Source organism: Tupaia chinensis, unplaced genomic scaffold, assembly GCF_000334495.1.
Source record: "Tupaia chinensis unplaced genomic scaffold, TupChi_1.0 Scaffold000101_1, whole genome shotgun sequence".
In the NCBI taxonomy this organism is placed as follows: domain Eukaryota; kingdom Metazoa; phylum Chordata; class Mammalia; order Scandentia; family Tupaiidae; genus Tupaia; species Tupaia belangeri.
Window position 1 is genome coordinate 8,893,584 of NW_006159565.1, and position 12,609 is coordinate 8,906,192.

The window sequence follows — 12,609 nt, forward strand, 5'->3', positions numbered from 1 at the left end:
AAGTCGAGCTATCATAGAACCCCCTGAAAGTGTTGTATAAACACAGATTTCCACCCCAGAGTTTTTGATTCAGTAGGTCTGAGTGGGCATGTACATTTCTACTAAGGTGCCAGGAGATGCTGACACTAGGGAAGGTGACCACACTTTGAGGAATGCTGCTAAATATAACCCCCTTTCTTTTTATTCTGAAGTGTTCTATTTTTCACAGTATCATAAATTGCAGAAAACTTTCAAGTCCTCCAGCATTGGAAAAAATGTGAAGTGGATAAATAAAATTTATTTACAGGGTACGTCTGAGACCTAATGGATTTAGAAAAACTTTGGACTCAAATAATTTCTTTAAATACTTTATAATCTTTATCTACACTGCACACAATCTTAACTGCACTATTAAGAGCGTTCTATGGAAGCCCAGAGATACACACCACACGAGGGAGCTTGTCAAACAATTCGAGCAACTCTTCAACTTAGTTCGAAACTAGTTAAGTAACTCAAGCAGCCCAGCTTCTCCCTTCTTCCTAATTCATTTATTAGGATAACTTTAACATAGTAAAGAGAAAACAAAACAAAACAAAATAAAATCCTCAGTTTTAGTTCCACTTGGTCAAAATAGTCTATTTAGACTGATAGGTGTTGGTTTAGATCATCAGGATCAGTAGGTCTGGGATGACTGAGTTCAGATTTTAATGAAATAAAAGACCAAAAAAGGTCATTGCTTATTAAAGTTGTTTTCATTGGGCAGAAGGGAGTAAGGCCATCTGACGGCCTCGACTTAGACTGTGGCCACACCACTGACTAACTGTGGATGTCGGCAACTTAAATCATGTTCTCTGCCTCAGTTTCCTCATAAAATTAGGCATCATGGTGGGATCCTCCTCACTAGCTTAATGTAATGAGGACTAGAAATCATGTTCGTAAAGTGCCTAACCTATGGTGAGTGCTTGGGGAATTGATGTATGTAGGAAGAGAGGCTTAGAAGGGAATGAGAGCAAGGGGGCCTAACTTGAGCAACTGGAGCCCTTGAAATGCTCTGTGCTGAATGTTCTAAGAATGAGGCATGTGGGTGTTATTGTGGGTGTCACACATAATAAATGACCTTGGGCCCTTGGAATTCTAGAATTTTCTTCCTATCATTAAAATGTTATACACGAATGTACTAAAAACTCACCATGCCACAAATAGTCATTCTTTTTTTCTGAAACTGAATTTAGCAGGAGTCAAAGTTAATATTGAACAGTGCTTATAGATACTCTAGGCAGCTAATTAACCATCTTCGTGGGGCTGCTCTAGCTGATGTTAGAAGCCTGCCCACCTGGTTTATATTTCTTTCTCTAAGATTAATGACTTTACAATCCTGCTGATTTCTGGAGTTAATGCAGAGTATGCCTAGAGTCTTAGGGAGAACTCAGCTATTAATGAGTTATATTCACCTGCAGTAAGTTTTCATTTTCTCAATACTATCAAATTTGAATTGAACATTTTCCTATACGAGATGCTGGCGCATGTATAAAAAGGCTATCTATGTTATTCACATGAACTGCTGTCAGAAAACAGTGCCAAAAATGATAAAGAAAACAAGAATAATGTTTTTATTCTTTCTTTTTGAATGGAAGGTTGTGTTTTGCTTTTGATTTCAACAGAAGAAAAACAACTAAAACACAACTGTAGGTGAAGATAATTTGAAGGTCTGTGCAGAGACGTGAATTATTCTTAAACCAGCAAGCCAGTGAGTAATTTATTTATGTATTTTCTATTACATAATGCACTAGCTAAGTGACATGCCTCCTTTTTGAAATCTCCTTCTCACTACCTTTCCCTCCACATAAACTATATCATTCATTAGGAGACTGGAGAATTCAACCACAGGTTGGCCAACTTACATGGTGGAAAAAGCTTTTTGGTGTAACTCAAAGTGTAACTCAAGACAACAAAGAGAGGTGGACAGAGAGAAGAGAAGTTAAGATTAATTAAAAATAAAGTACTGGGACCAGCAGGTGGTATAGTGGTTAAGGCACTGGGTACCCATGTGGCCGACTGCATTTAAGTCCTGGACTAGGCAGCTTGAAAATCATGCATGCCCATACTCCCGAGAAGAGGATGGTGGAGAAGGGATTGAGGCATGGCCATTTCTCCTGAGGGATGATTTCTCACTTTCTGTCTCTCTGTCTCTCTGGATAGCACACACCCTGTAGCAAAAATCTCTCTCTCTCTCAAAAAAGTACTGCTTCATATTGTTTGTGTTTATGTGTTTAAACCATAAATATATAGGATAGAATTTACCAGTGAAGTCTCAGTCCTTCAACTTGAATTATTTTGGGATGGATAATGAATTACCTTCTTTGACTAAATGGCATTCTGAGACTTTAGCATTTGTTTATATATGTATTTTTTGAGGGAAGGGGTGGATATTATTTCTTGATTCATTTTAAAAGTTGGGTTCCAACTATGCTAGTTCATGTCTAGGTTACTGGGGACATCACCCCTCTTCCAGTATATTTTTGAATAATTTCAACATTTCTCAACCACTATATGTTGACAAGAATCCTAGACTTCTCAGGCATAAAATTAGAAAAATGTGACTTTAAAATAATACTTAAAGGAAAATATAGACTGAACACTAAATTAATACTATTATGCTTTTTAACTAAAAATCACAGATTCATATAATTTTTGACTTCAACTTTTACCCTATTTTACAGACGAAGGACCTGAGGCCTAGATAGGTTAAAGGTGAAAGTTGAATGGGTGACCACACATTTTCCATTTTTACTTCACTGGATATGGGCACATGGGCTGACTCTTCTGTTTATTGAGCCTCTGTACCACTAGGGCAACCTGATTTTAATCATAGCTCTGTTTCATTTTTGTTATCTGCTGGCAGCTTGAAAATCATGCATGGCCATTTCTCCTGAGGGATGATTTCTCACTTTCTGTCTCTCTGTCTCTCTGGATAGCACACACCCTGTAGCAAAAATCTCTCTCTCTCTCAAAAAAGTACTGCTTCATATTGTTTGTGTTTATGTGTTTAAACCATAAATATATAGGATAGAATTTACCAGTGAAGTCTCAGTCCTTCAACTTGAATTATTTTGGGATGGATAATGAATTACCTTCTTTGACTAAATGGCATTCTGAGACTTTAGCATTTGTTTATATATGTATTTTTTGAGGGAAGGGGTGGATATTATTTCTTGATTCATTTTAAAAGTTGGGTTCCAACTATGCTAGTTCATGTCTAGGTTACTGGGGACATCACCCCTCTTCCAGTATATTTTTGAATAATTTCAACATTTCTCAACCACTATATGTTGACAAGAATCCTAGACTTCTCAGGCATAAAATTAGAAAAATGTGACTTTAAAATAATACTTAAAGGAAAATATAGACTGAACACTAAATTAATACTATTATGCTTTTTAACTAAAAATCACAGATTCATATAATTTTTGACTTCAACTTTTACCCTATTTTACAGACGAAGGACCTGAGGCCTAGATAGGTTAAAGGTGAAAGTTGAATGGGTGACCACACATTTTCCATTTTTACTTCACTGGATATGGGCACATGGGCTGACTCTTCTGTTTATTGAGCCTCTGTACCACTAGGGCAACCTGATTTTAATCATAGCTCTGTTTCATTTTTGTTATCTGCTCTGGGGCAAGTAATCTAGGCCTCTGAGTCTCAGTTTCTTCATTTTCATAATAACCTCAGGGGAACTGGGAGGCTTACTCAAGGTTGTACCTGTGAAATCTTTAGCAAGGAAGAAATACATGGTCAATGTAAGTTTCTTTCTTCTGACACCTGTCCTCCGGATGTATGAAGAGCAAACATCTTTGCTACAGAGGTGGCTTATTGTTTCCTGAGCTACAACTTCTTTGACTGAAAACCAATGAATTAATGAAGACAGCTGCCCTTGGTTGTAGGCTTTCTATTGGCCAGGCCTTTTATCCACTCATCTATTCTTACAGGGATACCCTGTGAAGAGCATACAGCTGTAGGTGGTGACACCGGAATTTGAACCCAGCTTCCCAGGCATGCCTTTAAATTTTAACTTCTTTCTATTTTACATGTAATGTTATGATCCATTCTCAGCTTCAGCCAGTTTCAGAACGTGGGCACATTCTCAGTGCGGTCTCTGGACCCAAACCCAGAACTTACCCAGGTGGGTCAGCCTTGTGGAGTGTCTATCATATTTTATGGTCACACCACCATCTGGTCCCTAGCCTTTTAAAATCTGATACCTGCATGTAACTTTTTTATTTGACCCAGTGCTCTCCTTTGGAGTTATAAAAAGAATTGATATATCTGGTGAGGTTACTTTGCTCATGGTGGCAGATCACAAGAAAGAGAAAAAAAACTGAGAGTTAAAATTTAAAGAAGGCTTTGTGTTAATATCAACAGTGTGTGTGCCCAGTAATATACTTCTAAAGAGTAGAAATACATTTGTGAACTATTGATTTCATATTTCTAACCTTGGCCCTTTGGAAAATCCTATTGGAAATAACCTCATTTTCTGGTGATAGTTACTAATTAGAATACCTCTATCAAGGTTTTTCTTCAGAGATTTAGGGTTTTAGAACCTTGCTACAGGCTAGTTTATTTTACAGATGAGGAATCAGGTCTGTTAAAGATAGACCCTGATTCCTATCTGGAAGTGAATCCTTTCATGTCATGATCTCATTTAAAGACATGATTCCATGCAAGTGAGGTAAAGTAACCTCTTTGCAAAGGTAAGTTCATGGACAATGGAGACTTCACTTTGTATAAACATTAGGTTGACTGATCCACCATAGTAGATCTCTGCTACAGATGGTTTCTTTCAAGTCTTTCTATCCCTGTACACACATACACACTTATCCATCCATCAAAAGGTTTCACCTCCCTTTAATATGGGATGACTTCGTGATGTGCTTTGGCTAATAGAGTGTGGCAGAAATGATCTTGTGCCTTTTCTAGACTTAGTCACTAAAACACTGGCAACTTCTGCTTTTTCTCTTCTGGAAGCCAACCACCATGTTGGAAGGAAGTTCTGGCTAGACTACTGAATGAGAAGAGACATATATAGAGAAAGCCATGTAGAAGAGAACAATAAAACCTCAGTCAATACACTGTACCAAGGGCCAGATGAGTGAGTGAGGTCATTTTGGATATTCCAACCCAGCCAAACTCTCAGTTCAATGAACTGCCATGAATGACCTTCAACCAACATCATGTGGAGCAAAAGAATGGCCAAGACCACTCACAGTAGCATGGGAAATCCTAAATTATTGCCGTGTAAACCATTGTGCTTTGGAGTGGTTCATTACATGACAACAAATAGCAGAACAGTCACCACTAATAGTGCAACTTAAACTGGTTAGATATCATACTGGCTTGAAACCAGAAGTCTATACTTGGCTCCCTTGCCTTTCCGATGTCATGGTAGGAGATAGGCCTGGCATAGACAACAAAAAGCCTGCTGTAGAGTAACTTCTCTATGTAAGTACGAGGAATATTTGACAGTAAAATGCTGGTGGTCCACTTAATTTCAAAGCCATGATCAAAGTGTTTAAAATGCTACTTTCCTTTAGAGAAGCCAAGTTCTGTTTATTTGTAGTTGGGTTCCATTCACTTTGGTGAAAAGAGATGCTCAGCCTGCTCTCCCCCCGCCAATCTGTCCTCCCACTGGTCCAGGCCTGAATGACAGGTGTTTAGATAAGAACTGTTTGCTTCCCTCCCAGGCTGGCAGCTGGCACAAATCACACAGGAAGAAACAGCCATGCTTGAGGTTACAAGAGCGCAGAATCAATACAAAGTTATTTCCTAAAAGAAGCAAGTTTAGTGCCAGTGAGTTGTTAATTATTCTAGAGCCAAGATTTGTCAACCTTGGCACTACTGACATTTGGAGCTAGAAATTTCTTTGCTGGGGGTGGGGGATGTCTTGTGTACCATAGGATGTTTAGCACCTTTCTTCACCTCTCCCCACTACATGCCAGTCATACCCTACCGCAGTTGTGACAACCAGTAATTGCCAAATTGGGGGTGGGGGTGTTGCAAAATCACCATGAGAACCATTGATCTAAAGCCATCTCAAATACTTCACAGATAGGATATTCTCTCACGGATGGCCTTAGGGAGTACTGCTCAGTGATGCAGAAAGTGGGCTACTAGAAACTGGAAGTGCCCACTTTGCAATTCTTCAGTAGGACTGGGAACTTCCGAAACAGCAGCCAGTGGGATGGTAAGTACTGATGGTAAATAAGTAAGTAAGTAAATAAATAAATGAAACAATAGCAGGCTCATTATTTTAAAATTGGGAGAACTAACTTTTTTTTTTATGAATGACCTTCAACCAACATCATGTGGAGCAAAAGAATGGCCAAGACCACTCACAGTAGCATGGGAAATCCTAAATTATTGCCGTGTAAACCATTGTGCTTTGGAGTGGTTCATTACATGACAACAAATAGCAGAACAGTCACCACTAATAGTGCAACTTAAACTGGTTAGATATCATACTGGCTTGAAACCAGAAGTCTATACTTGGCTCCCTTGCCTTTCCGATGTCATGGTAGGAGATAGGCCTGGCATAGACAACAAAAAGCCTGCTGTAGAGTAACTTCTCTATGTAAGTACGAGGAATATTTGACAGTAAAATGCTGGTGGTCCACTTAATTTCAAAGCCATGATCAAAGTGTTTAAAATGCTACTTTCCTTTAGAGAAGCCAAGTTCTGTTTATTTGTAGTTGGGTTCCATTCACTTTGGTGAAAAGAGATGCTCAGCCTGCTCTCCCCCCGCCAATCTGTCCTCCCACTGGTCCAGGCCTGAATGACAGGTGTTTAGATAAGAACTGTTTGCTTCCCTCCCAGGCTGGCAGCTGGCACAAATCACACAGGAAGAAACAGCCATGCTTGAGGTTACAAGAGCGCAGAATCAATACAAAGTTATTTCCTAAAAGAAGCAAGTTTAGTGCCAGTGAGTTGTTAATTATTCTAGAGCCAAGATTTGTCAACCTTGGCACTACTGACATTTGGAGCTAGAAATTTCTTTGCTGGGGGTGGGGGATGTCTTGTGTACCATAGGATGTTTAGCACCTTTCTTCACCTCTCCCCACTACATGCCAGTCATACCCTACCGCAGTTGTGACAACCAGTAATTGCCAAATTGGGGGTGGGGGTGTTGCAAAATCACCATGAGAACCATTGATCTAAAGCCATCTCAAATACTTCACAGATAGGATATTCTCTCACGGATGGCCTTAGGGAGTACTGCTCAGTGATGCAGAAAGTGGGCTACTAGAAACTGGAAGTGCCCACTTTGCAATTCTTCAGTAGGACTGGGAACTTCCGAAACAGCAGCCAGTGGGATGGTAAGTACTGATGGTAAATAAGTAAGTAAGTAAATAAATAAATGAAACAATAGCAGGCTCATTATTTTAAAATTGGGAGAACTAACTTTTTTTTTTTTTCAAAAAGAGATGGAGGTGCATTTCTTCTGCTGTTAGTTATTCATTCATGTAACAACTGATGTTCACTTAGGGATTGATTAGATTAGCTGGAATAAAGGAATCTCACTTTGTACTAAACCCCCTCTACAGTCATAATCCTCCTGGTTGAGAACTTAAGCAGCCCTCATTGCCTTCTTTTTAGTATTTTTCACCATTTTTCTTTCTTCCTTCTTTCCTCCTTTCCTTCCTTCCTTCTGAGAGAAAGACAAACACTGTCGATAATGTCTCAAGCTATAGTTCCTCCTCCACCCTTGAGCCTTCCCGGCCAGGGTTTACTGTTAAATTTGGAAACCAAACCCTGATCTTTCATATGGTTTCCTGCATTGCAAGCATTGGGCTACCACTGTGCCACTGTGGCTGAGCCTATTTTTTAGTTTTCTATCATTATATTATGGAAAATATCTCCCTTGACTCTTCTAAGGATTGTTTGAAAATTAATTTAGGAATGCGCATTCTGAGATAATATTTCCTTGGCTTATGGACTAAGGCATCCAACAGAAGAAATGCTTGACTACAATTTTCATGTCAATAATGATAATCAATTCAGACAGAGAATGAAGCAAATTTTCTCTCAATTTGCAATATAAAAATTCAGTTCTTCTTGGCTTAGAGGGTGGTTTATATGCTTATTTTAAGGGAGTAGAAAAACTCAGACATGAACATAGCTTCAGATGCCAAGATCTTTCCACCCCCAGCTTCAGCTCTCGTGTGAGAATTGCAATTCAGGTTAGTTCTACATTGATGAAAACTGGCAGGCCTTTGTATTCTAATGCTAATCATTGCCCAAGTTCAGCAAGCAGCTGAGGGTTGGTAAACTGTCCAGTTAAGATGTCTGGGCTGCCCGTCAGCAACATCTACTACAGTTATAAAGGCAAGAAACATTCTGGGGAACCAGCAGTTAGCGTAACGGCTATGTCACTGGACTCCCATGTAGTCGACTGTGGTTCGCGTCCTGGACCTGGTGGCTTAAAACTCATGCTGGGCGCATGTGCGTGCATGCCCAAGATCCCGAGAGGAGAATGGAGGAGAAGGGATTGCGGCGTGACCATCCCCCCCAGGGCATGATTTCTTGCTTTCTGTCTCTATGTCTCTCTCTGTCTGTCTGGTGTGCGCACGCGCCCCATAGCGAAAACCTCTCCAAAAAACAAAGGGCAAGAAGCATTCTGATGTCGAATTACTCAGTTGCAACAGGTCTTTAAAACTGGGGCAACCAAAGATAGTGGAAAGAATTAACCCAAGTTAGTAATGTCCTGTGAAGATGTTTCTGAGGAAGGCTTTCCAAGTGTACCATCTCCAAGGAGCTCCACCATAAGCACAGAGTCATCAAAAAGATGGGACCCAAGATCTGACAGTTCCCAGGGGTAGCTCTCCCCACAGCTCCCTCTTTTGATTTTCATATTTAGGTCATTTCTCCATTTAGCTAGGAAAGGTCAACACTTCATCACTTCTCAGATTATTGTGGGCCCAGGGTGTTAAAGTGCTTCTGGTTATTTACATACCTGTATATCCCTTCCACCAGGATGAGAATCTTTTTCCAAGCTCTGCGTGTTCGAGGCTGGCCGTAGATGACAGCATCTCTCAGGAGCTTCTCTAGGCTTTGTATATCTTTAAATAGAAAGAAATCGAGTTATGAGGAAGTTTTTCTTTTCTACCGTCATTTTCTACTTTAAGGAGGCATCTTTTTTTTTTTTTTTGTAGGTTTAGTCTCAGATTTGAACTTTCAGAGAACAATGTCGGAATCTGAGAACACCTGAGGAGAAAGAGAAATCTATTTTTCAGTAAAATTTAAGGCTTATAAGATGAATAGTTACAGGATCTGCAGGTGGCACGATGGTTAAGGTGATGGGCATTCATATGACCAACCGTGATTTGAGTTCTGGACCTGGTGGTTTGCTTTCTCACTTTCCTTCTCTTTGTCTCTCTCTCTCTATGTGTCTATTTCTGGTGAGCACATGTGCCCTATAGAAAATTAAAATAAATAAATAAATAAAATTAAATTAAAAAATTTTTTTAAAAAAGATGAATAATCAGATCTGTGTGGGACCAGCAGTTAATGTAATGGCTATGTTGCTGGACTCCCACGTAGTCGACCACAGTTTGCGTCCCAGACCCCGTGACTTAAACTCACACCGGGCGCGTGTGCATATGTGCCCAAGATCCTGAGAGGAGAATCGAGAAGGGATTGTGGCATGGCCATCCCCCCTGGGGGATGATTTCTCCCTTTCTGTCTCTCTGTCTCTGTCTGTCTGGTGAGCGCACACGCCCTATAGCAAAAAACTCTTCAAAAAATAAATAAATAAATAAATAAAAATCTGTGCAAGTCGGTAGAATGAACTGCCACTGTGAGTTCATGGTTTTTATGAGGCTTTCCTCTCCTCCCTCCAAGAGATCGAAATTTCTTAGGGTTAAGTTTTGTTACCAGATTAAAATGGACACAGAGAGATAACTACTACTCAATTGTTTAGACACAAGTGTGTTAGAGTTCAGCTGAGTTTACTGGAGCACTGTATTGCTGGCAGGGACCTCATGTCCTATGCTTTGGGACTTGATTCTCAACATTCAACAACCCCAGCCTTGGATGTTTCAAATTTTAAAGCATGGGACAATTAGCACTCCTATGCAAAATCTTTGGAGAGCTCTAGATACCTTAATAATAGCTTACGATTATTGATTATTTGTGTGCCAGGCACCTTTTTAAGCACATTCTTTGTAAAAGCTCATTTATTTCTCAACAATAACCCTTTGTAGGAGATACTACTGTATCTAAAACCACACTGTAGGCAAACCCTCAAGAAGAAGATATTCATTGGTTTGTGACTCACTCATCTAGGCTCAAATTAGATGAAGTTCTTTGTCTAAATGGAGAGCTCTCCACTTTGTCTTTTAGTTCCTAGTCCCTGACTGGATATATTTTAGGGCTTCCTTTAAAGCTTAATGGCATTATTAGGTACATTAACTTTTCCCTATGCAATCTGCCACCATCAATGAGATCATGAGATATTTCTTTAAAATAGAGTTGTAGATGTAATTGTGTGTGTGTGTGTAATCGATCATGTATATTCAAGCAAACCACATTTAGTTAAGGTGTCTTTATATGAATCTCTTTGAGTAGTCACTCTTCAGTGTGGTGCCTTCCAAGCTGTGCCCAGCATCCACCCACTACAGACTGGAACTTGGGTCCTGCCATTCAGTTTAATTGTGGACTTATCTTCATCATGATAATATGGGATTTGTGAGAGAAGAAATGGAAAAGATGGTGGAATTCATTTTGCTTCATGCCACCATTTCTCCCCCCTCCCCCTCACCTTTTCATCTGCAAAATAGGCCTAATGCTATCCTGGAGTCAGTACTGTATCCTATTCAAAAAATATTTCCTAATTGCCAGATATGCAAGGCTTTTTTCTTTTTTTTTTTTTTTTGAGAGGTTTTCGCTATAGGGCACATGCGCTCGCCAGACAGACAGAGAGAGACATTAGAGACAGAAAGCGAGAAATCACCCCCCAGGGGGGATGGTCACGCCGCAATCCCTTCTCCTCCATTCTCCTCTCGGGATCTTGGGCACGCACGCACACGCGCCCGGCATGAGTTTTAAGCCACCGGGTCTGGGATGCGAACCACGATTGACTACGTGGGAGTCCAGTGACATAACCATTACGCTAACTGCTGGTTCCCGATATGCAAGGCTTTTTCAGTCCTTGTCCTATTTGACACAATTGAATACACACATTTAGGTTTTAATCTTTTCCCAACTGGTGTGTGGACTTAGTGCTTATTTCATATCCCTTATTGTTTTTTCACTATTGCTAGTATTCTTTGTGGGACTTATTTCCTCTTTTCACTGATTTCCTTTTGATGTTCATCTCTTCTTTTCTCTATTTTATTGAGTATCCACCAGTGTGTCTCAACCTTCCGTGTGACTAGAAATCATCATCTGGGGAATTAGTTAAAATGTGAATCTCAACTTTACTACCCAGAGATTCTGAGTTAGTTCTTGTAGGATGGGCCCAGAAGTTTGCATGTTTGGGGTCTTTGGACTCTGGGACCCATGACTCAAAACCATCTCTCTATTTCAACCTATATCACAGTATCCCACAATAATCAACCCTCTCATATTCAAGGTGGCCGATTGCATTACTGTACCCGTTTCTCTTCTATCTTCCATTTGAGTGCTTTGCTATGTGATTTTGCTGTCCTTTCCTTTAAAGAGGTGGAGGACATTCCCAGGCCCCTTAACATGGGTTTAGCCAAGTGACTCACTTGGGCTAATAGAATGCAGAAAAGAGACACTTTGCAAGTTCCAAGTCTAGGGCTGAAGGGGCCTTACATATTTCTTCTCTTTTCCTTGACCTTCACCTGAAGATAGGGAAAGGACATGGTGAGGTTAGCCCATAGCTCCCAGAATGACCCTAGAAGAGGATGAGAGACTTACAGGCACAGTTATCCCAGCTCACTCACAGTGATGAGTAGTTAAAAAAAAAAAAAAAAGTGTTGTTTGTTTTAGCCACTGGAGTTCTGAGGTTATTTGTTACTATTATAAAATAGCTACCTGATAAAGTCTCACAAGGCACTTTCCAATCCACCTCTGCCTATCTTCCTGACATAGTTTCTTAGTGTTCTCCAACACACAGCCTCCAACTCTCTTCTTATCTGGAGAGCTCCCACTCATCATTCTCATCATTTAAGCCTCAATTCAAACTCTTCTGAATGGTATATTTCCAAACAGCTACAAGAGAGGAGTTTTAATGTTCTCACCACAAAGAAGTGACAGACGTATGAGGTGATGGATATGCCAAATACCCTGACTCCAAATTATACAAAAATTATAAGATATTTTGAACATTATCTTTAAAATTCAGTATTTTGAAATTTTGAAAGTTGTTTGTAAACTGTCAAGAACTATGGAGTATGAGCTAAAATTTTTTGATATGTAAAGTACATGTTTGTGGAAAAATGTAAAAATAAATAAAAGGAAGAAAAACAAATAAGAATAATAATAATAAAAATACCCTGACTCCATTCTTACACAATGTATACATGTATCAAATCATCACACTGTACCTTGTAAATAGGAACAATTATAATGGGTTAATTAAAAGCAAAACAACAACAACAACAAAATAGT

The 12,609-nt window shown here is 39.6% G+C and overlaps 1 protein-coding gene across 3 annotated transcripts in view; it reads right to left on the reverse strand.

Moving 5' to 3' along the window:
- The window catches only part of SPTLC3 (serine palmitoyltransferase long chain base subunit 3), a 161,539-nt gene that overhangs the window by 47,505 nt on the left and 101,425 nt on the right, over positions 1–12,609 (reverse strand). For all 3 annotated transcript variants that reach the window (XM_014585987.2, XM_006143659.3, XM_014585988.2), the window contains one exon: positions 8,987–9,092. In XM_014585987.2, coding sequence (XP_014441473.1) covers positions 8,987–9,092 — 106 coding nt within the window. The remainder of the gene's footprint in view (positions 1–8,986; positions 9,093–12,609) is intronic.